The sequence below is a fragment of the Cervus canadensis genome, chromosome 21 (genome assembly GCF_019320065.1).
Source record: "Cervus canadensis isolate Bull #8, Minnesota chromosome 21, ASM1932006v1, whole genome shotgun sequence".
Taxonomy (NCBI): domain Eukaryota; kingdom Metazoa; phylum Chordata; class Mammalia; order Artiodactyla; family Cervidae; genus Cervus; species Cervus canadensis.
The window spans coordinates 58,789,749-58,815,957 of record NC_057406.1 but is presented as its reverse complement, the minus strand read 5'-3'; the positions used below and the strand labels follow the sequence as shown (position 1 = coordinate 58,815,957).

General features: G+C 47.8%; 1 protein-coding gene across 1 annotated transcript in view; it reads left to right on the top strand.

Moving 5' to 3' along the window:
- Positions 1–8,114: 8,114 nt before the first annotated feature.
- CACNG2 (calcium voltage-gated channel auxiliary subunit gamma 2) overlaps positions 8,115–26,209 on the top strand; it is a 120,087-nt gene continuing 101,992 nt past the window's right edge. Inside the window, exon 1 of the mRNA XM_043441605.1 lies at positions 8,115–8,325. Coding sequence (XP_043297540.1) covers positions 8,115–8,325 — 211 coding nt within the window. The remainder of the gene's footprint in view (positions 8,326–26,209) is intronic.

Sequence of the window (26,209 nt, the reverse complement as noted above, 5' to 3'; positions counted from 1 at the left end):
TCATATAAGACATTCAAGACCCATTCTCTGGCGCCTGTAAAATTTACCCAAATGCACTGCCTTCATCTCACTGTCTCCATCCACCACTGGATTCCTCCTCCCCTAAGAGTCACTGGAAATCACCTTTTCTCCCTCCAAGCCTTTAACATTCTGTTTCTTGCTTCTCCTCTGCATCCTTATGTGTCCTCTTTATTTTATCCTGTGACTTTATTATCAACTGTCTATCATAATTTTCTTTGCTGTAGCTCAGCTCCTGGTGAAACCCTACACCAGCCCCAGACATGGGGAATAGGGAAAGAAGCATCAGACTGATTCAGAGCTCAACATGGGGTTGGAGTCTCTGTGAGAAAGCTACTTCTTGGTGGGAATTCTTGCCATGGGCACCTCTATACATGGATCTTCAGCTTCTGGTTCTCACCAGGTTCAGAACTCACCATGCAGCTCTGCCCCACTCTCCCAGCCCCTCTGGCAGCAGACACTGGAGGCACCCTGAGGCTTCTTTGGCTGCTCTCTGCTCTGCAAGGAGTAAAACCTGCCATGTCTCCTAGCATCTCCTTTCTTCCCAGTCCCAGAGCCTGATGGCCCCATCGGAGCCTCTCTGCCGCTGATGCTCCAACCTGGCTAGGTGGGTTGGAGGCTTCTGGTGGTCCACAGGGGGCTGGATGTGGGGTCGAGAGAGCAGAGGAGGCCCGGGAGGCGCAGCATGGGAAATGAGGCCAGTGCCTGCCTGCAGGTCTGCCTCCGGTACTGCCTCACCCTCTGTCCACTCCCGGTCCTCCCACAGCATCTCAGGGGCCACCTTCACCTTTCCCAGCTGCCTCCTCACCCCACCCCCACCTGCCAAGTGCCAGGGGCTTTCAGAGACCTGCCCCTACTATTTGCCAAATGTTTATGTCTTATTTAATCCCCATGAAAGTGTTAGTCATTTGGTCATGTCCAACTCTTTGCCACCGCATGGAATGCAGCTCACCAGGGTCCTCTGTCCATGGGACTTTCCAGGCAAGAGTACTGGAGTGGGTTGCCATTTCTTTCTCCAGGGGATCTTCCTGACCCAGGGATCACATCCCAGTCTTCCGAGTTGCAGACAGATTCTTTACCATCTGAGCCACCAGGGAAACCCCGTGACCCTAACCTTATTCATTCATTCAAAAACCATTCACTGAGCACCTACAATATTCCAGGCCCTTTAGGCACTGGGGACACTGCAATGAATGAGACACATGTGCTCTGACATCCCAGGAGGGTGGGTGGGTGGGGGAGAGATTTCAGATAATAAACAAGAGAATGTCAAGTTGTAACAAGCACGGTGATGAAAACAAAGCAGGTCAATGTCATATAGAGTGACATTTTAAATTATGTGACCAGCAGTGCCTCTCTGGGGGTGATATTTCAGCTAAGACCTGAATGATGAACAAGGGGTCCAGCCTTCAGAGAGGACAGCATCCAACGGAGGGAGCAGCAAGTGCAAAGGACTCCAGGCGGGAACAAACAAGGCATCTATCACCCCATTTACAGATGAAGAAGCTCAGAGGAAGGGGTTAAATAACAACCCGAGGTCACAAGGTCACACAACAAAAGTTGAGATTCAAACTCAGGTCCATCCGACTCCATGGCCTGTTCTCTTCCCAGTTCATTGCCCCTGCCAGACGAGGACAGCAATTCCCACATATGGCTCAGCACCCCACGCACAACATCTCTCTGGACTCACCCCAGCCTTCCTGTCCATCCCCATCAGTCATCCAGCCTCCTTGGGATTCCTGGTCCTGCTTCAGATCTCTGCACTTGCACATCCTGTTCCCCTGCTTGTAACACCCTCCTCTATTCCTTGACCAACTGTGACCTTTTCTCCTGGCCTTCGACCATGAGCTTGTCCCCAAAGCCTTCTGGGACACTACGAGACAGAAATAAATGCTTTCTCTTCCTGGGCTTTCACAGCACGTGCCTGCTAAGTCACTTCAGTTGTGTCGACTCTGTGCAACCCTATGGACTGTAGCCCACCAGGCTCCTCTGTTCACGGGATTCTCCAGGCAAGAATACTGGAGTGGGTGGCTATGCCCTCCTCCAGCGGTTCTTCTCGACCTAGGGATCACTCCTGGGTCTCTTGTCTCCTGCACTGGCAGGCGGGTTCTTTACCACTAGCACCACCTGGGAAGCCCATAGCACATGTCTCCTTTTTGTTCATTCATTTATTAAATACGTACTGTGAACCCACTATGTGCCAATACTTAAACAGAAATTCCAAACCCAGAGAGAAGTGCCCAAGAGCAGAAGCAAAGGAGCTGTCAGCACACATAGGAGAGAGTACCGACACCCTCGATCTTCCAGGGCCTGGGTCACACTGCCTTGGAAATTCGCTGTCTGCTTGATGGTCTCCCTGATTTGGGTATTTTCATCTCATCTGCCTCCCTAGCACTTCAGCACATTGCCTGGCACAGAGAAGGCACGTGAAAAAAAGTAATTTGTTTTTATAAGACGTCTGCTCTGTGCTAGGCACAGTTCTGAGTGTTGGAAATATCAATACAAGGAGAACACAGCAGACTGAAATTCCTGCCTTCGTGAGGCTTCGTTCTAGTGAGGGTAGAATGTAATTGAATGAATGATTTCCATTCCTGATTAGTTCATTCACATGCTGATAAGAGATAGAACGGGAGCAGGAGTGAAGAGGCGGTAGTATGACGCAAAACTGTGCACGTGACCAAAGCAGACTTCTCAGTCTCCCCTGCTCGCCACAGCCCCCTCAAGCTCCAACCTGCTTTTCCCTCAAAGTAACGCATCTCAGTTGTGTATGCCAATATTCATCGGTTTTCTCCCCAACACCCCCAAAACCCTCATTTCTTTTTTCCCCATTGCCACTTCCTGGTCCAGGCCACCATCATCTCTTGCTTGGATCCCAGCAATAGTTGCCCTGCTGTCTGCCTGCCTCCAGGTTTGCTTCTCACACTTCCTACCCCACCAGCCTCCTCAGAGTGGCTTCTTATGCTTCAGCCAAATTTCCATGGCCTCCAGTGAAAGTGAAGCCGTGTCCGACTCTGCAACCCCATGGATGTAGCCTACCAGGCTCCTCCGTCCGTGGGATTTTCCAGGCAAGATCACTGGAGTGGGTTGCCAGTTCTTTCTCCAGAGGATCTTCCCAACCCAGGGATAGAACCCAGGTCTCCCGGTTGTAAGCAAGACGCTTTACCGTCTGAGCCACCAGGGAAGTCCTATAGGCTCTTAGCCTAAAACATTCCCCATCATGGTCTTTAAATCACTCGGCATCTTTTCCCTAAAACTAGCCAATACTCTTTTCCCACCTGCACACACTTCTGCACCTTGGCATATGCTGTTTCCTCAGTCTGGAATGCCCTTCCTCTTCTCAGCTCCCCTGCACCCTCCCACTCCCATCTCGGCCTATCTGACTTTGAGTTAGTCTCAATTTAATTATCCTGTCCTCCCAGGAGGATGTTCTGCACCCGCTAGGTTGGGTTTAGTCTCCCTGCTCCATGGCCCCACAGCATCCCTCACCTGACTTCCTCTTCCCTTCCGCGTGTTTCTTCCTCCCCTGTCTGCCCCTTCTGCTTGTCTTCAGGTACTTGGAGGAAGGGATCATGTCTGTCCTGCTCAACTTGTCCAGGAAATCTACTATACATACCTGACACATAGTAGGTACTTGATTTGTTGAATGAACAGATGAACAAATGAGTAACTATGGGACTTGGATCTAGCAGAATTTGAAGCAGTGCAACATGTTCAAATCTCTACTCTTCCACTTAATTTGACATGTGACCTTGGGACTTGACTTACGACCTCTCTGACTTTCTGTTTCCTCACGTGTAAGGTAAGATAGTGATAGGCATTTGCAGGGTTGTTGGAATGGCAAGTGTGAGAAATTGTGTGAAAACACCTGGCACCTAGAAGTTACTCCCTTAAATCCTTGCCAAATCTTTAGTTGAGAAGCAAATAGCCTTGGTGTGATATCCTTATTCAGAAAGCTTATATCTTGAGTCAAGACACAGAAGTTAAGATCTAGGCCCTCTGCCTGGTACTAGGTTAGACTCTCAGTTCTGCCACTCACTCACTGTCACTCACAACCTCAGGCTAGATGCTTAAACCATTATGTGACTCAGGTTCCTCATCTGTAAAATGGTTCCTTTATCATAGGATTGTTCTGGGCCTCAGCTTAGATCAGTGCCTGGCCTGTTAGCTATGGTCATGCTATTTACATGTAACACTAACAGCCACCCTGTAAGGCCCCTGCCAGTGGTCCTCCTGGACAGATGAAGAGAGATTTCCAGAGAGGTTAAGTGCCTGCCCAAGGTCATACAATGAGGAAATAGCAGCCTTGTGCTTCAAGGCCAGGTCTGCTGTGCCCAAATCCCATGTTATTTCCACTCCATCAAAAAAGGAGCTCAAAATAGGCCTGTGGCATTTCAGCTAATTTCCTCTAAGCCCTCACCAAGTCACCAACTGCAGGCTTACAAAGCTGCTCCCCTAAGAGCATCCATTCAGCAGCTGCTAAGTGTGTGTGCTTGGTGGATCCAAAGCATCTCCCAGGGTTTGCACCAAGCCAGGTCTTCCTGGGTAGCCTTGCCTTGTCTGCAGGAGGGGCCTCTGGACTAGGACTAGGTTAACGGGAGCAAGGAGGGGAGTGGTACATGAGTTAGATGGAAGAAGAAGCTGGAGACCAATCTGAATGTAAACGGGGTGGGGGGAGGATTAATGAGAGTCAAGCCACGTTTACTGAATGCCTACTAATGATCAGTAGTATCGCTGGCATCACTTAGCCTTTATTTATCAAGTATCTATTAAGTATCAAGCCCTGCACTAGATGCCAAAGATATGATGGGGAACAAGGCACAGCTATTGACCTCAAAGTGTTCACAGGTCAGTGGGAGAGCTGACACAGGCACTAAATAAAGTGTTACAAATGGGATGGTAGAATCTGAGCAGGGTGGCAGCTGTAACTGGGAACAACTTAATGTGCTCATTTCGCATATGGTGAAACTGAGGCTCTAGGAAGCCGCCTTGTTTGGATCATGCAGTTACCAAGTAGCAGAGGCTAGCATTGCTCCCAGGGTGTTCTGTCTCCAGAAGTGTCAGTTCCCTCCACACCATCAACCTAAAGCTGTTCTGTCCCCTTTCACCTCCCGACTCAATGATTATCTGGCTAGAAGATTAATCAAATGTTTCTAAAGCTGCAGCCACTGTCAGTGGCTAAGATGTTAGCTCCTTCTGTGGATAAACAGAAGCTTTTGAGCCTCTGTTACTAATTCTGTTTGAGCAAAAGATTCAAGGGTTGATCTGAAAAGAATGGGGGAGCGGTAAGAAGAAGGGGTCTATCTCCAGTTTGAAGGGACTTCTTAGGTCAAAAGCAACCAAAATGAGGGGAGTAAGTGAGAGCAAGCCTCTCAGGTTCCTGTGGCTATACCCACACCTCCCTCCACTCCCCTCGAAAGGCCTAGCCTGTTGAAAAGGATTTCCTACTTGCCCCTCACTTTTTCCTGAAGGAAGGGAGCCAAGGAAATCACTCACTTGAACCACTGGCTGAACTTGCTAGACTCCCTGCTGAGTGAGGTCAGCATACCAGTGCCTCTCCCATCCCAATTCCCATCCCCAACCAAAGGGCAAGAAACCAAATGGAGAATCCTCAGCTCAAAAAAGTAGTTTGGGCTATACCCTAAAGGTATCTTAGCAGAGGTAGCTGAAATCTTGGTCCTGTTCGCCAGACACCAGGACCCTCTTCAAGGGGACAGGAGCCCAGTGACTACCCATCATAGGAGTCCTTTCCTTCTGAGACGGGAAGAGAGAGTGAGAGAAGGACATTTTATGGAGGATGGAGAAACAGGTAGTTTTTCTATACTGCCCCCCTCCCCCTCGCCTCTACGGTACTGGCCATATCTGCACAACAATTCTGGGCAAAGGGAAAAACATCAGACAATACCCAAGAAAGTCTGTTTTGAGTTCAGTCATCTTTTGTATACTCTTTGATAATCACCAGATCACTGAGAAATTGTCAAGCAAATTATCTCCAGACAAAAACGGAAGAACAGAAAACAAAGTACAGAATAGGTGAGATATGAAATGGAAACATCTCTAACCCCACTGACCCATCAGAGGCAGGCACAACTCTCTCTAGGCTCCTCCCCCGACAAATTAAAACTGCATCTACATCATGCCTCATGTGCTCTCCCTCCCCTAACTAGGAAACTGATCAGAGAGAAACATAATCACTATCAGCAGGAATCTGATGGCTTCTTTTTCCAGGGGTCACATTAAGGAAAACTTGCACATATAGAAACAAGAGATGATGCTGTAATTAACCCAAGATAACAGTTCTGCTGAGGAAATGGGGAGAGTTATAATGTGTTTCCGTATTCACAGCAGGGAGATTTTATCTCTTCCCACCCAGTTTACAAATGACATGGGAAACTTAGAAGGATTCACATTTCACCCATGTCCCCTGCGAACATATTTATCCTTGAGATGAAAATCGTTGCCCAAGCTCTAGCCGCCAGTCACCCTTTAGCACCCTTTTCCATGAATATTCTTTCCAAAATGTCTGCTTGTAGGAGCAAGATTCAGGATTTTTACAGAAAACTACAGAGAGACACACACAGTGCACTGCACATCCCCTGTTAGCCAGAAAGAGACAGAGAAGAAAGAGAAACAACCAAAAGGAGACACCGCTAACAAAACAAAACAGATCCCCCAAACGGCAAAGTGCAAGCGACGATTTAAAAAACACATAGAGACCGTGTTTGTAATTACCCATCCAGGCTATATTTTCAGGGCTTCCAGGCAAAGAACCGGCTGGTTGAAGTTTTGTGCCCCTCTGATTGTGATGGGAGGATTGTATTTGAAGCTCTGGGCACGTAGAGATGGAATGAGAAGGAGGCTGAGCTGGAAGAAACACCGAGGGGGGAGGGAAAGGGAGAGAGTGTGTGAGAGAGAGAGAGGGAGAGGGAGCAGAGCTATCTCTAGCTACGCCTTCTCTAAGCTCCGGGAGCCCAGGAGAGCGCTCGTTTCAGGATTTTGGGAGCGGGGTGAAAAGAGGAAAAGGCAGCCCCCGCTCTGCCCCGGCCTTGCTGCCCCCGAGGGCAGGGAGGATTCCGGCCCGCGCCCACCTCCTGGCGGGCCGCCCTGGGAGCCGGGGAGCGCGCGAAGCGGGCGGCGCGAGGAGCTGTCCAGTTCAGCACCACCCGGTAATGCAGTAGGTGGGAGCGCCTCCTCCGGGGGCCGAGCCGGCCGGGAGTGGGGTGGGGGGGCAGGCGGGCGGCCCATCCTGCAGCAAGACGCCGGCTCCCCTGTTTCCAGGAGCTTTGCAGATAGGGGGAGGGAAACCCGCCTCGATTCTCCGGGAGAAACCCCCTCCCTCCCCCACTTCGCCAACACTACCACCGCCACCAACAACAATAACCGCCGCCGCCGCTCGTCCTGCCGCCGCCGCCGCCGCCGCCGCGCCTGCCCGCCCTGCTGCTGCCGCTGCCGCTGCCGGGGCAAAACCATGGAAGGCGAGACCCCCGCACCTGTTCAGCTGAGATCAAGGGCTTACAGAATACTGGGAAGTCTGGTTTGAAACGAAAGCTCCCGAGACCCCCCAAGGAAGAGAACTGGCGAAGCAAAGGATTTTCATGGCGCAGGCCGCAGAGCCGAGAGCGAAGACGGAAGGTTGCATCTCGGCTTCTACAATCTCTAACTGTCTAGGTCCCGACCATGAGAGATTGTGTTGAGAATGCGGCTGTTCCCTGGTTCACTGTGGAAGCCATCTCCAAATTAGCTATCACATATGGAAACTGGAGACCAGAATTTTAGGAAAAGAGATTAAGGCATCTCACTTGGGGGGGTGGGGGGTGTCTTTTTATTTTTTCTTTCTTTTTTTTTTTAATCACTGCAACTGGAACAGTTTCTGATCTCAAAAGGCAAGCCTCTCCTCCCGTGTGATCTTTATAATTTACACTCTTTTCCGTGAGCTTTTCTTACCTCCCTTTTTTTATATCTCTCCACATCCTCTGTTCACACATATATCCATTATATTACTAGTGGAATTATTTTTATTTTTTGCTTTAGTACTCGCACCTTCACACACACTCTCCCGAGAACCCGAAGTCAGTTGGGTGTTTATATAATGAAGAATTATGGGGCTGTTTGATCGAGGTGTTCAAATGCTTTTAACCACGGTTGGTGCTTTCGCTGCCTTCAGTCTGATGACCATTGCTGTGGGAACCGACTATTGGCTCTACTCCAGAGGGGTTTGCAAGACCAAAAGTGTCAGTGAGAATGAAACCAGCAAAAAGAACGAGGAAGTTATGACCCATTCTGGATTATGGAGAACCTGCTGCCTAGAAGGTATTTGATTTCCCATCTCCTCCCCCTCCCCACCCCCCTCCCCTTTTCACTCCCCCTTCCCCACCCGCCTCCAAATAAGTCCCCTTTACATTCCACCATTTTCTTACTTCACTCCTTCCACCACAGATCAAGGCTGGTTGGGTGAGTTTCAGAGGCAAGAAAATCAATAAGGAAAAACCATACTCAACTCTCCAGCCTCCACCACCCCCCTTCCCTCAACCTTCTTCATTGGAATAATCTATGATATGATGAAAACAACAACAAGAGATTGTTTTTAAAAAGTCAAATGTGCTCCACCTGCTTTGGAATCATTAGGATTTGCCTTTTGATGTAGTATGCCCACCTCTGAGGGGATTAAAAAAACAATTGCCTCTCTCAACATTGCTCCTCTTTTCGTAATGAAGAATTCCAAAATGTTCTTCCTTTCCCCTCCTCCTCCCCTTACTCCCCAAAAGTCCAAGACACATCATCACCCGCAAATCTCCTTTTTTTTGAAAAAAGCTGTTATTTCTAAGACGCCTTATTTGGTAAATCCTAATTATTCCAGGATCGCAAGCTGAGTTCAAGAGCATTTCGTAATGTCTATGAGCCACACATATCGTTCGAGGCGACTGGCTTCTGTGTATGTGTGTTTGAACGTTTACAAAGTCTAAAAATACATACGTCTCTCACAGGAAACAAACCCAAGTTCTAATAAGCAGCAATTCACTTGCAGGTTAGGCTGAGAACCAATTCACTTCCACGCAGAGTGACATGTCTGTTATCCAGAAGCGTGTAGAGTCAGCATTGCAGCCAGCTTGGGAATCAGACATTGTGCGGGGAGGCCGGGAGGGAAGCGAGAGCATGGGGAGGTTGTGGGGGGACAAGAGGGAGCTGTGGGGGGGGGGGGGTGTCAGCTGTTTACCTTGATCTTGCAGGGTCACTGGGACATGTGTGCCCGTGTATGTGCTGTGGGCAAAGCAGTCCCACAGAGGAAAGGCTGGGAGATCAGGGTATGGATGAAAGCATGTGCTTCTGAGACACATTAATAAACACAGGGAGGGGGGCAGGAAACTCCTGCAGGTCATACAACCTGCATTTAGCAACAGACTTTAATATAGGGGGCTGCATGTGAGTGGCTATCTGTGTCTGTGTGTATAAGCTACAGCCACCCGTAGAAAGACATACTCAGAGAGATACATGTTTCTGGGTGGAACGAAAAGCTGATGTGCTTTGCTTCTGATATGAACCAATACGGAGGCCGTTTGAGCAGCGTCGGGAAGCGGGGACTGCAGGATTGTTTGTTAAGCTCAACATGGGATGGTGGTGCAGGGAGTTGAAGCCAGGAGACAGGAGAGAAGAGAGGGAAACGGACTAAGAGGAAGAGAACTGATGTGGCCCCAGAGTCCAATCCAAACTGAGCAAAAGCTGCTCTTTGGGAAATGATTATGCCTGGGGAAAGAGCACCAATTCCGTGCCCCCCTCCCAACAATCTTGGTGCAAATGGTTGAGTGATGGCTGAACATGTTTTGAATAGCTAAGTGACTTCATTGAGCGATGGTCTATTTGACGCATACTGCATTTGGTGCCCTTTCTCAATCCAAACCGCTGCCTTGAACATAGTCTGCAGAGGAGCTCTATGCTGAATACTATATGCTCTTCCCCAGCCAGAGAATCAATATCGGGAAATTAATAGGCACTGTTTTAAACACACCCCTCCTTCAAAAAATGAATAGCCTTTCATGCAGCTAGTCATTAACAGTGGAAAGACTTCCATTTAATTAAACATTTATGGCAGACTTTAAGAAGAAAAGCAAAGTGAATGAAGGTTGCTTTAGGGAAACGATCATAGAAGCAATTTGCCTTGCTTGGATTTTAGTTAGATGGACGAAGATATACAGCCGAGAGATTAAAGACAGGACATGGTTTTAGAAGAAATATTCCCAGACATTGGTGACTTGGAATAAATATACTTTATCAGGATTTTGTTTGAAAATTCTTAATACTGTGATCTTTTAAACATATAAGGGAAGAGGACTAGATGTGGCTTTGGATAACTTGTGCGTTAAAAGGCTTAAGTATTTTCATTAAAGTTCCATCTGTTTGGTGTCCACATCCCCAAATGTAGTGCCCACCCCCTTCAACTTTCTCTCCAAGCTGTAACCCCACCTCACTCCCAGGATCATCCCTAAAAGGGTTAGTATTGCAACATGTCCCAAGGATTGTGTGAAGCTCCCAGAAGCCCTGGGTTTGGCTTTTCTCCCCAGGATTGAGGCCTCCAGACACTGGCGGGTTGGGGGCTGGCCCAAGTTGCCTTAGGGATTGCTGTTCCTTTTCCATTTGTAGCCCAGGCAGGAAGGGTTGATACTCAGGGCTCCAGTTCAACCTGGCCTTTAATTTCCAAAACCTCTGTCCATATGCGGTTTTGTAGGCCTGAGACACTGCACCCCCCTCTTAGGAAGCTGGGCCTTGGCCACTTAGGATGTGGTTTGAAGGTGTTAAAGATACATATTCTCAAAAACTGCACTGATTTCCAAAGATTATAAGTGCACTTATTTCTGCAGGTTGGCATAGTTGGTTCTGGTGGAGCATTCGTGTGCTTGCTGTTTTGAGCATTCCAAATAGGATCAGCCTTTATGAAAACCAAGTTGTCTGGTTTTCCCAACCTCTGTTTTTGGTGAGAAACTGTACTTTCAGAAAAGGTTTCCCATCACCCCTTTGTTATGTTTCCTACTCGTACCCAGAAAGTTGTGAACAGATTTCTAGTCTTCTCCCCAGGATGCTGCTAATGACTCCAGATGAAAAACCGCCTCCTATCTTCTTCCGGTCTCTTTGGCTATCTGGTTTACATTAAGGCTTTTTGTCCCCAGAGATGACTTTTTTCTGTTCACTTCTTGGTGAAAATAAGAATCAGAAAACATTTCCTTGCATCCATGACTGTTTTTGAAATGAATTTGTCTGTTGAGGCATGAGAAGGGGACAGGACCACCTGTTAGGGGCTGACACAGCGGGAGAGGGAGAGGAATCGAGAAGAAATCACAGCCTTTCTTTTCGCCCTCTGCAGAGTGAGCAGCAGGAGTGTCCCTGTGTGTGAACTTAAGACCCTTGGCAAGCTAGTGTCCTTACTGGGATTTGAGGGCATCGGGGACAGGTCTGTCTGCTCATGGATCCCACGTAAATGGAGAGTGATACAAGAAGTTCTTGAACTTTTCAGGAAAGTTGTTTTAAAAGCCTCGAAATGGAGAGATGAATTGGCCCTTTCAGAGAAGAATTCAATAAAATCTACAACAGGACACTAAAACAGCTTGTTCCACGCATGCTGTCTCTGGGCCACGCGGTGACTTGCTGCTCAGGATATTAACCTCTGTTGTCACCAAAAGGAGTCATCGTCTCCAGGGGCAGCAAGAAATTCACTCTTTGCGTTTGTTCTCTTCTGTACCTTTCTCCCCTCTGTCTGGGCTCCATGTCTCCCCCAGAGGATTCCCAGTCCTGCAGAGGATTCCCAGTCCTGCAGAGTCCTAGCAACAGTACACTGTGGTCCTAACAGAAATGCCCCGTCCTTCCCGCTCCCTCTCTCATCCTTTTCCTTGCTGTGAGGCAGAGCAGTAATCTTTCTCTCCATCCAGACTGTTCGGTTCCCTCTGCTGAATTTCTGAGCTTCTCTTCCTCTCTTCTCCTCCTCAAGCTGCTTACTCCCAGGGGCTCCACCGTCCATTCTACATCCCCATTCTCTCTGCCTAAGAAGTCTCTGGGTTTTCTTGAACTATTTTTTCCAAGTTCATAATTTCATAACGTTTGCTTGGCCTGCAAGGTGGTGAGTGCCCCACGCTGGGTTCAGCCACGGCTCTCTTGTTCCACAGAAGGAAAGTATATCTCTTTTATTTTAGGAATGCCAGCTGCCTTTCTTGGACACTTTTGCCTTTAAGGGTGGAAGACTTGAGTTTAGAAGTTGCTAATGGGCCTACATACTGTGTACATATCACTCCATAATTCCTAAGATATTTTGACCTTCTAGGTACTTTGCACACAGTTGGTACAGTAAAAATATGTATCAATGGATTGATGCAGAAATTCTTAAAATTATTGAAATTAATTCAGAAATCATAAGGACATGTGGCAAGTTATTGAGAGAGAGGAAGAGAGGGAAAGGGGTGAGGAAACCAGAATGACTTGTTTACTCTTCCTAGAATTTCTTTTCTATTTAATTTTTATGTAATATTGTAGTGTAGTTGATTTACAATGCTGTGTTAGTTTCAGGCATACAGCAAAGTGATTCAGTTATACATACACATATATCCAGTCTTCTTCAGATTTTTTTTCCCATATAGGTCATGGGATTTCTTTTTTTAAAAGACTAATAATGAGTCATGAATTCATTGTTGTAAAATAAGAACATTCAAAAGGAGTCAGTCATTGGGTTGCACAGTTCCTAATTAGCTAAAGAAAAATTGTCAGTACACTCAGTCTCTACAGGGAAGAAAAAAATAACCCATTGATTTTCTTCCCTTTTCTGTTTAAGGTATGCGAAAGCCTAGTTTGATCCTAATACTCACCAGAACAGACACTTTGGGCAGAGAGCAGTCATCAGAGACCATCGCTATGTAGCTTCCCCAAAACCTTCCCCAGAATTCTTTATCATACTTCTCCACCCAGTTCCCTAGACCTCAAGAACTTTGCCCAAGCTCTTAGGTTCTGATAAGCAGTTTTCCATAGAGGCAGGTCTCACATTCCTATCCCTTCTCACCTTGTAAGACAAGCCTCTCTCCTTTACTGAGGAACCAGCCCTGCAAATCCCAGCCCATTCACACTGCCCTCCTGCCCTCACTTTATAGGTGCCAGGTCTAATACTGCACCACACGGGCAGAGCCAGAACTTGAATCCAGGCCTCTTGTTTTCATCCTGGAAACTCCAGAGAGCTCTATGCACAGACTCTGGCCTCTGTGGCCTTGTGTTCACATTCATAGCCGGCAGCTGATTCTATTCTGTCTGCATCCCACTGAGTATCCTCGTTGAGCGCCAAACCCAAGTATGTCAGGACACCGGAGTTCTGACCTGCTGACTCCCTGACATGCTACTCCTTCCGGCTGCCCGCACCTTCCAAGGTGACAGCTCTGTCCTAATCCCCTCACTGCCACAAGGCGAAGGAGACGCAACGCTAAACTTCAGGCCGGACCCACCACATGCTTCTTTGGTTTCTCCCTTTTACTTTGGAAGTGCCTCAGTGTAAACTCTCCATGGGTTTTATATTGGCCAGCATTTTTCAGAAACTGGCAAATTTATGTCCCCTGAAGTGATGGAAGTTTTCAGAGGCAGCTTTGTGGTGTGTGATACAGTTGACACAATTTTGCAGCCACACAGACCTGGGTTCACTCCAAGTGCTGCAGCCTTCTGAGCTGTGCAATTTGAAGCAAGTCATTTTACTTCTCCAAGGCTCAGTTTCCCTTTCCACAAACAGGAAGGCTAACAGCCTTCTCGCAGGGTAGCTGGTGGGAATGAAGCCCACGAATGTCTGTCACTTTCTTTCCTGACCACCTGGTATAAAATTACAGTCAACAACCTCATACACTGTACTGATGGCTCTATTATTTTACTTTTTTCGCAGACTATGCCCCACCTTCTAGCACACTATGACATTTACTCATACTACTTGTCATCTATCTGCACCACTAGACTGTCAGCCCCACGAGGGCAGGGATCTTTGTTCTGCCTGTTGCTGTAACCACAGCAAGTATCATAGCACGAGACATCAACCTATCTTAGCTGGCAAATGAAGAAGCCACCACTGCCTGCTACAGGGTGGGCATTGAGGAACAGCGGTCACTTCCCATCATCAAAGGACTGTTCTTTAAATTTCACACTAGTGGTGATGGTGACTGAAACATCTTTTTTTTTTTTTTTTACATTCTGAAAATAAATAATAGAGTCAACACAGAATGAAGGGGGAGAGAGGGAAAGAGAGGGAGTGGGAGAGAGTTTCAACATACAAGGGGCAATAACAAAGAAATATAATAAAAAAGAAAGTGTTTGGAGAGAAAATAAATGCCTGAGCAGGAAGTGCTGGGGGGCGAACATCCTCTAAATAGACACTGGCCACGCTTTCCTCTCTGTTCATCATCCAAAGCGTCTGTCACACAGGTCCTCGGGGAGAGCTTCCCATGAGTGTTAGCTTTCGGGTCAGTGGGGGAGGAAGCTATATGTACTCAGACTGATAATGCAGGAGATTGTTAAATAGTTCAGAATTCAATGGTCACTTTTAGACTTGAATATAAAAAAAAAAATCTCCCATATACAGATGAAATATGTTTTAAGTTTCCAGGTTAGTTTACAGTGACAAATTAAGCAATCCCTTCATTCATTTATTTTATTGGTTAAATCTTTGATGAGTCCCTGCAACTTGCCAGGTGCTGGGCTAAGGGTAGGTGTCATGGTCGGCAGCAGCTCCCTTCAGGGTCATTGCCCTCAGAGCCTTCTGGAAGAGATAGATGCTACTTCAAAGACTCTCCCAAATATATATGCATATATGTGTGTGTGTGTGTGTGTGTGTATACATATGCACGTGTATGCTAACTCACTTCAGCTGTGTCTGCCTCTGCAACTCTATGAACCGTAGCCCACCAGGCTCTTCTGTCCATGAATTCTCCAGGCAAAAATACTGGAGTGGATTGTCATGCCTTCCTTCGGGGGATCGTCCCAACCCAGGGATAGAACCTGTGTCTCTTATATGTATGTATTTTACAACTATGATAGTGCTCTCAAGGGGAGTCACATAAGACTGTGAGTCTATGACATGAAGATAGATCTAATCAGAGAAGGCTCCCCTGAGGAAGTGAGATGTAAATTGCTGTCTGAAGGATGTGTCGCTGGGTGAAGAGAGGAGGAAGGAACATCTCAGGTTGGAGGGCAGCAAGTGCAGAGACCAGTGAGGGAGAGAAGGGGCAAGTCCTGGAAGGAGGCCAGGCTGGCTGGAGGGTCCAGATGGACATGGGATGGGGGTGGTGATGGTGCTGGATGGAGTGGGGGGTGGGGTTGCAGAAGGAGGATCCAACAGTGCGGAGCCTCGCTAGTCTCGTTAAAGAGTTTTGCTCTTTGACTTCTGGCTTCTTGTTTAAAAGCTGTGTGACCTTGAGCTAGTTAATTCTGACGGAAGCTCCTTCACCCCATCTATCTAAGGGAGCTGATGATGCCTGCCCTAAAGTTGTGAGGATTAGAGTACCATTCCCTTCTCTTTGTCATGCTCTTCCCAATGTGGCTTCCCTTGTGGCTCAGCTGGTAAAGAATCTGCCTGCGATGTGGGAGACCTGGGTTCCAATCCTGGCTTGGGAAGATCCCCTGGAGAAGGGAATGGCTACCCACTCTAGTATTCTGGCCTGGAGGATCCCATGGACTGTATAGCCTATGGGGTTGCAAAGAGTCAGACACGACTGAGCGACTTTCACTTTCTTCACTTTCCCAATCCCATCCAGATTTGAGTGTGGTGGTCTCTTTGGCCTGAAAACTTATGACAGCCCAGAGAAGGGAAGAAATAGATAGATTCAACTCCAATCGAAGAAATTCAAAATATGCTTAGTGGAGGTGTTGATGGTAGGTGCCAATCCTGCAGTGGACACAGGGAAGCAGAAGTGAATAAGACCTACCTCCTCCCCTCAGGACCCTCCGGGCAAGTCCCATCAGGAAATCCCAAAAAACAGGCATCTTACAGAATGACTCCATTTCACACAAGACATATGACATAGCCTGCTGCCACCTTGGCTTATCACCCTCCCACAAACTCAGAGAGATTCCCTGAGTTTCTCTGAGACATCTCTAACAATCAGTTAGGATCATCGAGGATTTGAGCTGGAATTGGAATGAGGCTCAGTTAAATCCTCCAGACTTTTTGAAAATAGGAATGAGACTAGAAAGATGTGAACTGTGCTCCCCAAGGCCAAGGAATGCGTGTCAGCCCTTGTGGGATCACCAGTGAGCTCTCTGCCCTCGCCAGGACCCTGGTCCTTTTTCCTGGGGGTATAAAGGGCTCTGATCTCCCAGTTCTGATGCCATTGGTTATAAAAAATGAACTAACTACTTAAACAGCTTTCAGGGCAGGGGAAAACAGGTTTAATATAACACCGGTTGTAAAACATACTTTAATTTCAGAAACCTTAAAATTTAAAATATGTGCCTTGGAATCAAAGGAAGTTGGTATGGCTGTCTTGCTGGCAGAGAGAAATGCAGGCAAAGTGTTGGGAGAGCCCAAGGGATTTCTCCAGTGCCCTTAGCGTCTGTCCCATGACTCAGGAAGCAGCTTGGAGAAGTATGTGGTCTTACAAGCACATTTTTTGACAAGGAAAAGGGTGATTGTTGATCTCTGCTCTACAACTGCTCCCTGAGTCCTTGCTAGGTACTGTGTGAGCAGCTAGGACAGAGGCAATAGCACCATCTGCCCTCAAGGAACTTCTAATCTAGAAGAGAAGACAGACCAGTGAACAGACAATGATGATGAAGCAGCATGAAGCCTAAACTCAGGGCAATCTGGGAGCACAGAGACTGGGGAGGAGGGGATCCAAGGATGACAGGGTTCAGAAGGATGCATGGGAATGTGCTAGCTGGGGGAGGAAGCATACCTCAGACAGAAGAAATGGCAAGTGCAGAAGCACAGGCACCTGAGCGGCCAGGCCAACGGTCCTGTGGGGCTAGAGCATAGAAGGCTGGGACTGGGGAGTGTTGGGGGGGCAGAGGAGATGGGACCCCACAGGGACAGAAATGGCTCTCGTGGAATAGTTTGTGTTCCATTATGGAAGGAAAGGGGACCCAGAGAGATGGTAAGAAAGGGATGGCTTTGCTCATTCGTGAGATCGCTGGCTGTTGTGACCCTAATGGATGGGATCCCAGTCCGGCAGAGCTGGTGAAATTTAACTGAGAAGGGCAACCACAGCAGGAGGTCTTGGCAGAGACCAGGTGACTCACCCTAAGCTAGCTTTAGTGAACAGAGAGAACGGGGGCACCGAGAAGATTGTAAACGACGTGTTGAATACAATCAAGGTGCTTCAAGGCTCTGCCTTCCCAGCAATACAAGCCTTTACTGGGCTAGGCCCTGGGGCTACAGGGATGCAAAAAGTCTCTGATCAATATCACCTTCTCCTTCTAGGGGCGTCTTCCTGACCATCCCATCTAAGGTAGCCCACCATCCTGTTACCTGATTGTATTCCCTTCTTCAACGCCTGAACATTGACTTTTCTTTTTAGCATTTACTTGCTTACACTCTGTGTCCTTCTAGAAGCCTGTGAGCAATGTGAGCAGGGGGTGTGTCAGCCTTGGCACAAAGAGTGTTTAGGAGCTAAATGTTGAGTGAATGATTAAGGCAACAGTGCCTACCCTCAGGGACCTCCCATCAGGGGAGGGGTGTGTGTGTGTGTGTGTGTGTGTGTGTGTGGTCTGTGTGCACACACACTCAGTCCTTCCAGCGCTTTGTGACCCCATGGGTTGTAGCCCACCAGGTTCCTCTGTCCATGGGATTTCCCAGGCAAGAATCCTGGAGTGGGTTGCCATGTCCTACTCCAGGGGATCTTCCCCAACCCAGGAATCGAACCTGTGTCTCTGCATTGGCAGGCAGATTCTTTACCACTGTGCCACCAGGGAAGGCTGCAGGGAGGGAGGTAGACTCTTAAAAACTCCTCTTGACAGTCATCTCTCTGAGGTCTGGCTGAAAGGCCCTTGAGAACACGCAGAGGATTCCCACACACCCCGCAACCTGGGATGCTCTCAGAACACCTTCGGGACCACAGCTCTGCCAGAAAGCTTCGGGAAGCTGATAAGCCACCACGAGCCTGTTCCCTCCTGGGCAGCTATCACCTTTTCTCTCAATCCAAATCCTCATACGTTTATCGCCTGGCTCAGAGGTACCGACTTAGCACCGCTGAGTTGGCCTCAGAGGAGCTGCCTCCCCTTTCTGCTTATGGACACTATATTTATTCACTCTTCCCTGAACTTTCTTGACCTTGGGTAGTCTTCCAGCTGCTAACGAGAATGCCACAGATTAGGTACGAGATCGCAGGTGCACTCTTGCCGTGGCCTCATTGAATGGGGAATCCGCACCTTGTTTGCCAATCATCCACTGTGTAGTTTACATACCCCAACACCAGTCTCTCTGTCTGGCCTTGCCATTGGGCAAAACTCACTGGTGACCAGCTGTTGTTGATCCCTAGACCTTTCTTTACCTCAGTTTTGCCCCCTTCTCTCTTCTTTCACTTTCCATGCATAAAGGATCATTCCTTCTTTTCTGCCACATTTTCCCCTCATACTCTTACCTCTGTCTGCACCAGTCTTATACTTTATCCTTCTTGAATTTTCCCTAAAGCTGAGACCTCTCTTCCTCAATTTTCCTCCAAAGTATTTTGCAAAGAAAGTAATCCTGAAAAACAACTCTCTGACATCATTTTCTCGCTAATAATAACAATAATAATCACTAATCATTCCTTGAATGCTTCCTGTGTGTTTCCCAGGATTGCTCGTATTTAATCTTCACAATTCTGAAGATATGTGCTATGATATCCACTATCTCCACCTTAAGAGAATCAGAGAAGTTAAGTGACTTGTCCAAGGTCACACAGCAAGTGGCAGAGCTGGGATTGCAACCCAAACCTGTCCAATCCAAAAACCTGTGCACAGCCTTCTGTTACACTAATTATATTTACAACTTTCCCCTGGCCCCCAAATCTGTAAATAAATTACTTTGAGAAGTTGAAGATGAGGTTAAGCAGAAATTGCTATTGGTAATTCATGCATGATGAAGTGTTCAAAACTTTGATGCTTAAATTAGTGTATGCTTATTACTGGGGCAGAGTGGGGAGAAGTGGAGGGCCTGCCAGGTTTTCCCACTGTTTAGAGTACAGAAGGATGCTTCAAAATGCATAGACATCCCCCTTTCTAGTTCATGGAGGGGGAGGAGGTGAAGGTATACATATATTCTTTCTCCCCACCCCTCTGCCTAGAGGGCCATTTCCAACCAAATCCCACTTGTCTTCCTTCAGGGCTTAGCTCTGCCACCTCCCACCCTGCTCCCACCTGGTTCACACTCCCTCCCTCTTTCCTTCTTAGGCATCTGCATGTCTCTGAGGCAGCATCTTCTATCTTTTCAGTTGCCTGTTTCCATTTCTGCCTCCACCTCCAGACCATGAGTCCCCATGTCCATTTCTTCAACAAAATGTACTCAGTCACTGCTGTGTGTCAGTTACCCCCTTATGCTCCGGGTTTACAAAAGTGATCAGATACCGCCCCTGCCTTGAAGGGGCCTATGCCCCAGTGGGGGATTGGAGGACCCAAGCAAGAACACCCAGGAGAGGAGAGATTGTTTCAGGAAGAGATGTGGGAGGGCATGGTGTGTTTGAGGGACCACACGAAAATTCTAGTATTGCTGGAGGAACAAGTGTGGGAGGGGAGGTAGGGGAAGATATTAATATTGAGGTTTGACTTTAGACAGAGACCACATCATGAAGGGATGGTTCACTTGCAAAGAGGTCAAAGAGGAGAATTTTCCCAAGGGAATGATATAATTAGATGTGCATTTTAGGAGGATGGCTCAGGAAGTTGTGTGATATAAAAATGGGAAGAAGAGGAGGATGGAGCAGGGAGTCCAGAAAGGAGAAGGCTGCACAGCCCAGCAAGTGATGACGCAGGTGACCTCGGGTGGGGAGGGCAGGGGTGGGCAGGGGGGCTGTCGAGCAAGGGAGCAGACATCAGAGGATCCACAGGACCCAGGACTGTCACTTGTGTTGAGTAAAGTGTGACAGTGAGTGACCTTCACTGAAATGGGCAAACAGGAGACATTCACCCCAGGAAGAAGGTGATACCTTTAATTTTGGGTAGACTGATTCCACACCTGTGCTTCCAGGGCCTGCCTGGCACATAGTAGGTGCTAGATTTTGATATGTGTTGAATCTCAGATTTCCCCGAGCATCATCATAATGAACATGATCAGCATTATGTTGTAGCCAGGCCTGGAGTTTGTGCCAGTCCTAGCATCTGACAGCCTGGGTTCAAATCCCAACCTTGTCACTTACCAGTTCTGTGTGACCTTGAACAAGGAATGTCCCTTCTCTAAGTCAGTTTCTCATGTCTAAGCAGGGAAAATTGTATCTCACACTTGGGCTGGTTGTGAAATTTTAGTAAGATGCTCCATGCAAGTGCTTAACACATAATATGTGCCAGGGTGCTGGCACATAATAAACACTCAATAAACGTCAGATGCTGTTATCACTAGGGTGTTTATTATTGATGATACCAACAGTTGCAAAGAGTGACCTGCAAGTGAGTTGTGTTTGGCCCTCAAAATGTTATACAAATCAAGACGTTTCCTATTAAAAAAATACCAAAAAAACAAAAAAAAACCTGTCTGTGGCCTCCCTTGAGGAAAACAAAAACAAAAACAGAGTTTTGTAACCCTGGGCCCCCTTCCTGCTTGGCAACAACCAACAGGAGCAGGGCAGCTGATGTCCCTTCAGGTGTGGCAGTTTCTCTGTGGTTCCCCAAAGTCCCCGCTGCTCCCGAGTATCTTCTGAGGCTACTGGGCTGCTTCGGCCCTCCTCTGGCCTCTGTAGGCATCCGAGTATGTAAAGGCTCCTCTCTGCCAATGGCAAATTACAGGCGGAGTTTTTGTCTTCTGAAAACGTACACAAAACACCACCAGCCTAGGCTGGGTATAGCAGCTAACAGAGTGAATAAAGCCATGCATCTGGAAATACATGCATAAACACCCAACATTCCCAAGCAGGGCTTGCTGATAAAACTCGGATGGAAGGCGAGCCTCATCTACTCCCCTTTACTCAGCATCTCTAGAAGTTGTTGCTTAAAAAAAGAGATGCTCACCCAGTTCACACCACCCTTGGAGCTTCTGTTTCAGAGACTGACATTTTCTGACCTTGACCCCAGTTCGGGAAATGCACCCCGTGTACCAACCACGTGGTATGCTTTATTCAATAACTAAATGGCAGGCGCTGGGGAGACAGTCCTGTGGTCCACGCTGGCTGAGGAGAGAGGGGTGGTGGGGGCGTTGCTGGAGGATGGAGATTCTCTGCTTTAAATTTTTAGCTCAGAAGACTTCGTAGGGAAGGGAGGAACGTCACAAGTTTCTTGGTATGAAAAAAATGGTTTAGCAATTGCTGGGAAGGGACATGAACTTAAAGACGTGCAGTTTGATCTGGGAGAATGCTCAGATCTTATCCGATCTGACAGTTTTTGAATGTTGGGCATGGCAGGCTCTGTGCTAATCTGTGGGACACAGAAACAAGTCAGCTTCAATGGCGAGTGGTCTGCCCGGATTCTCCCTGGCTGACAGCATCCATCCACTTCCCAGTCTCTCTTTCTTCACTTCATGTTTTCTGAATTTGTCTACAGTGTTTGTTACTTCTTTCCCAACTAGAATGTAAGCTCTGTGAAGCCAGGATCTTTTTCTGTCCTATTTTCTGCCATAGCCCCAGGAATAAGATCAGCACCCAGCACCTAGTAGCTGCTTAGTTAAGGTTGGTTGGATGATAGAAAACATACACCTTCTCTGAAGATCGGAAGAGACAAGCAGGTACTGAGACCATTACCAGTGAGCTCAGGCACTAGGAAGGCCTGTGTGAGGGCCAGACATAAGAACAACTCTATTTGCCGAGATCTGGAAGGGATCCTAAGGAAGTGCCCTCTGCAGTGGGTTTTGGAGGATGAATAGGAGTTGGCCAATTAGAAGAGAGGAGACAGGCACAAGGCAGATGAAGGAAATGAAATCACCTGAGGCTGCCTCGCAAAGAGTAATGTCAAGGAGAGAACGGAGCACTACTGCAGGGGTCCCCAGACTCTAGGATCTAATGCCTGATCACCTGAGGTGGAGCTGATGTAATAATAATAAATAAAGTCCACAATAAATGTAACGCACACAAACCATCCTCCCCAACCCCGGTCCATGGAAAAATTGCTTTCCATGAAACCAGTGCCTGGTGCCAAAATGTTTGGGGACTGCTATACCACCGGGTCTAGAGCAGCACTGCTCAAACTCTGACGTGAACCTTAATCACCACAGATCTTAGTGAAACACAGATCCTGAGGCAGGGGTCCAGGTGGGAGCTAAGCCTGTGTTTCTAGGTCCCAGGCAAGTCTCTGATACCACACTTTAAGAAGCACACCTTTGGAGCACGGCCAGTGGGCTCTGGTGAAAGAGAAAATCATTCAGTCATGTCCGACTCTTTGCGACCCCATGGACTATAGTCCATGGAATTCTCCAGGCCAGAATACTGGTGTGGGTAGCCTTTCCCTTCTCCAGGGGGCTCTGGTGAACATGGGCTAAATTGTACTTCTGCCACTGGCCAACTGGGCCTGTTTCTTCACCTCTGAAAGGAGGATGACAATCTTCCTACCAAGCACTGAGTCAGTTCAGAGTGCCTGGAGTTGGTGAAGCTCTTAGCTCAGCCCTGAGCACTTCGTATCAGTATGTTTCAGGTAGGATTGTCATTAATGGCTAAAGGTGATTGTATGGCGGTGTCAGAAGAACGGATGATTTTCCTTGTGAGCTAATGTTGTTTGAGAGACTTCTGTGTGGTGGGCCCTGTCCTAAGAACCACTCAGATGTCACCTTCCATAAGCTACACAGCACTCTATAATATGGGTGTTATGTGATTCTCGCTTTGCCAGTAAGAAACCAGAGTAAGTGCATTCATTTCCTATTGCTCCTATAACAAACGACCACAGACTTAATGGCTTAACATGACACAAACTTGTGTTGCGATTCTGTAGGTCTAAAGTCTGAAATTGGTCTCCCCGGGGCTAAAATCAAGGTGTCAGCAGGGCTGTGTTCCTTCTGTAAGGAAAAATCTGTTTCCCTGCCTTTTCCAGCTTCTAGAGACTGTCCACATGCCTTGGTCAGCGGCCCCTTCCTGCATCTTCAAAGCCAACAGCATCACATAGTTTTTCTCATGTTGCAACTCTCTGATGCTCTTTCTTCTGCCTCCCTCCTCCACTTCTAAGGATATTTGTGACTACATTGCCCAGGCCTGAATAATCCAGAATAATCTCTCTATCTTAAAGTCAGCTGATTAGCAACCTTCATTCCATCTGCAACTTTGACTGCTGTTTGTTATAATATATGAAACATATTCACAGGTTATAGGAACTGGGATGTGGACATCTTTGGCAGGTCATTATTCTGCCTCGCACAGGGAGTGAGTGCTTGAAGAAGTTCCCTAGTATCACAAGCTCAGAATGGCTCCCCTGGAAAGAATTTTATTTGCTCTTTATTTTATTTATTTTTGGTTGTGTTGGATCTTCATTACTGCTCTTGGGAGCTACTCTTCATTGCAGTGCATGGGCTTCCATTTTGGTGGCTTCTCTTGTTGCAGAGCACAGTCCCTAGGCGCCTAGTTGCAGCATACAGGCTCAGTAGTTGCCGTTTGTGGGCTCTAGAGCATGGGCTCAGTAGGTATCATGCACGAGCATGTGGAATCTTCTCAGGCCAGAGACTGAACCCATTTTCCCTGCACTGGCAGGCAGATTCCCATCCACTGCTTCACCAAGAAAGTTCCTGGAAGGAATTTTAGAGCTTGTATCAAGAAGGATTGGATTTGACTACAAGCAACAGGAAAAGAAAATTAACAGTACCTTAAATAAGACAAAAAGTTCATTCTCTCTCAAGGAAATCAGTCTGAAGATATGAAATACAAGGCTGGTCTGGAGGCTCCACAAACTGGTTAGCAATGCAGGCTCCTACCAGCTCCCTGCCCCAACATCCAAAGTATGACCTTTGACCTCACAGTCCAGTGTGGCTGCCAGAGATCCAGCCACTGCCTCCACCTTCCAGGCATCAAGGTGGAGGATGACATCAAGACATAATGACAGAAGTCTCCTGTTACATGACTCATAAAGAGGTTTCCTGGAACATATCACACAACATTTTGGCTTTGGTTTTATTGGCCAGAAGTTTGTCATGTGACTACATGTTAACTATAAAGAAGCTTGGAAAATATATGTTTATTTCAGGTGACCACATGCCTGGTGAAAATTGAGAGGTTCTATTGCCACAAAAAAAAAAAAAAGGAAAGGAGGAAAGCAATTAGCGGTATATCCACGGAGCTCACCAAGTCCAGACCCTCACCTGATGACCCAAGCATCTGAGGCCCAGAGAGGGAAGGGACCTGGTCCAATGGCACCAACTAGCAACAGTGCTGGGACTAAGACTCACACACCCTAGTCCTGGTCCAGCATTTAGCCTCAAGCACCTGGTGGCACTAATGGCAAAGAGCCTGCCTGCCAGTGCAGGAGACATAAGAGATGCAAGCTTGATCCCTGGGTCGGTAAGATTCTCTGGAGGAGGGCATGGCAACCCACTCCAGTATTCTTGCCAGGAAAATCCCACAGACAAAGGAGCCTAATGGGCTATGGTCCATGGTGTCGCAAAGAATCGAACACAACTGAAGCAACTTAGAACACACGCTGCTAGCACAGAGCCAGGCTCACGGTAGGAGCTGAATTATGTTTATGGAGCTGAAGGGACTTTGCTATCCTCTGCACCAAACATTCCCCTCTGGACCACACAGTCTGCTGCTGATGCTTTAGGGCAGATGAAACTCTGCCTTTAGGAGGCCCATCCGACCGCATTCCTGGGTCTCTTTATCCTCCTTTCTCCCAGCTTACATCCCTGCTTGTATCCTTGGATAAGCTCTGAGCTTCTCTATCTGTCCACAAAGTCAAGTGAAAGGGCGGTAGGATTTGGCTGAAGAGAAGCCTCAGAAATCACTGAGACGTGGAGGGCTTTTTTCCTTTTCGAGATTTTCTCTATGACAGGGAGACATCTACTTAGAGATGGAGCTTTATATCTGTGGTGGATTGTGGCAGGAAACCGCTTTTATTGTCTTGGTGTTTCAGAGTTTTCTTTTTGAACAGTGAAATGAGGGATGGGGGCTGGTCAAAGCCAGGAGACTTGTGGCAACTCTTAACTTTTTCCACGGGCTGTAAACACCAGAAGAGCTCCACCGTCAGGCCCGTGCCGCCCCGGCCAGTTCAGACAGACAAGATTTGGTCGCTCTCTCGTAATTTGTTTTCAAATCTTGGTCCCTCGAAACAGGCAGTAAGGATCTTGAGACCAGCGTCGGGTTTGCCTCTGTGCACCTTGCCTGGCGTGGTGCCTGGCATGTGGTGGGCACTTGGATAAGAAGTGAGGGGGGTTTGGGACTTCCCTGGCTGTCCAGTGGTAGAGACTTTGCCTTCCAGTATGGGGTGTGTGGGTTCAATCCTTGGTCGGGGACCTAGGATCCCAGACACCTTGCAGCCAAGGAACCAAAACATAAAACTGAAGCAATATTGTGGTAAATTCAAAAAAGACTTTAAAAAAATTGGTCCACATCAAAAAGAAAAAAGAAATGAGGAGTCGGTCGATAGTCAGGATGAAGCCGTTAAGGCAATGTCTGGCATTGGTGGGCTCTCGGCAAAATTTTTCAGGAAGAGAAGGAAGAAGAAGAAAGGAAGAAAGAAGGACAGATGGAGGAAGGAAGGGAAGGAGGGAGGAAGAAATCAATTTGAATCTTGGCTGGCGGTGGAAGCAGCGGCTCAGAGAACAGGCGGCTCTCCCGGCCTCAGTCCTGGAATAGAGAATCCCTCCCGGCAGGACTGAGTTCACAGGAGAACCGGAGAACCTGGCCCGGAAGTTCTATTTCAAAGGGCTTCCCCTCCAGCCCCAGAGCACTCTGCCTTTCAGGCTTCCCAACGGGCCTCCGCTGCCACGGTACCTGGTGCCAGGGTTAGAGAGATGTGGCCAGAGGCAAAATGAGTGGAATGGAGGGCTGGGGCCAGGGAAGGAGGGATGCAGAGCAAAAGAAACCCACCCCCACCCCATGCCTAAGTCAGTGGCTTTTCAAGCCCCAGGAGAGCAGGAGACAGGCGTGGGAAGGATGACGGAGGC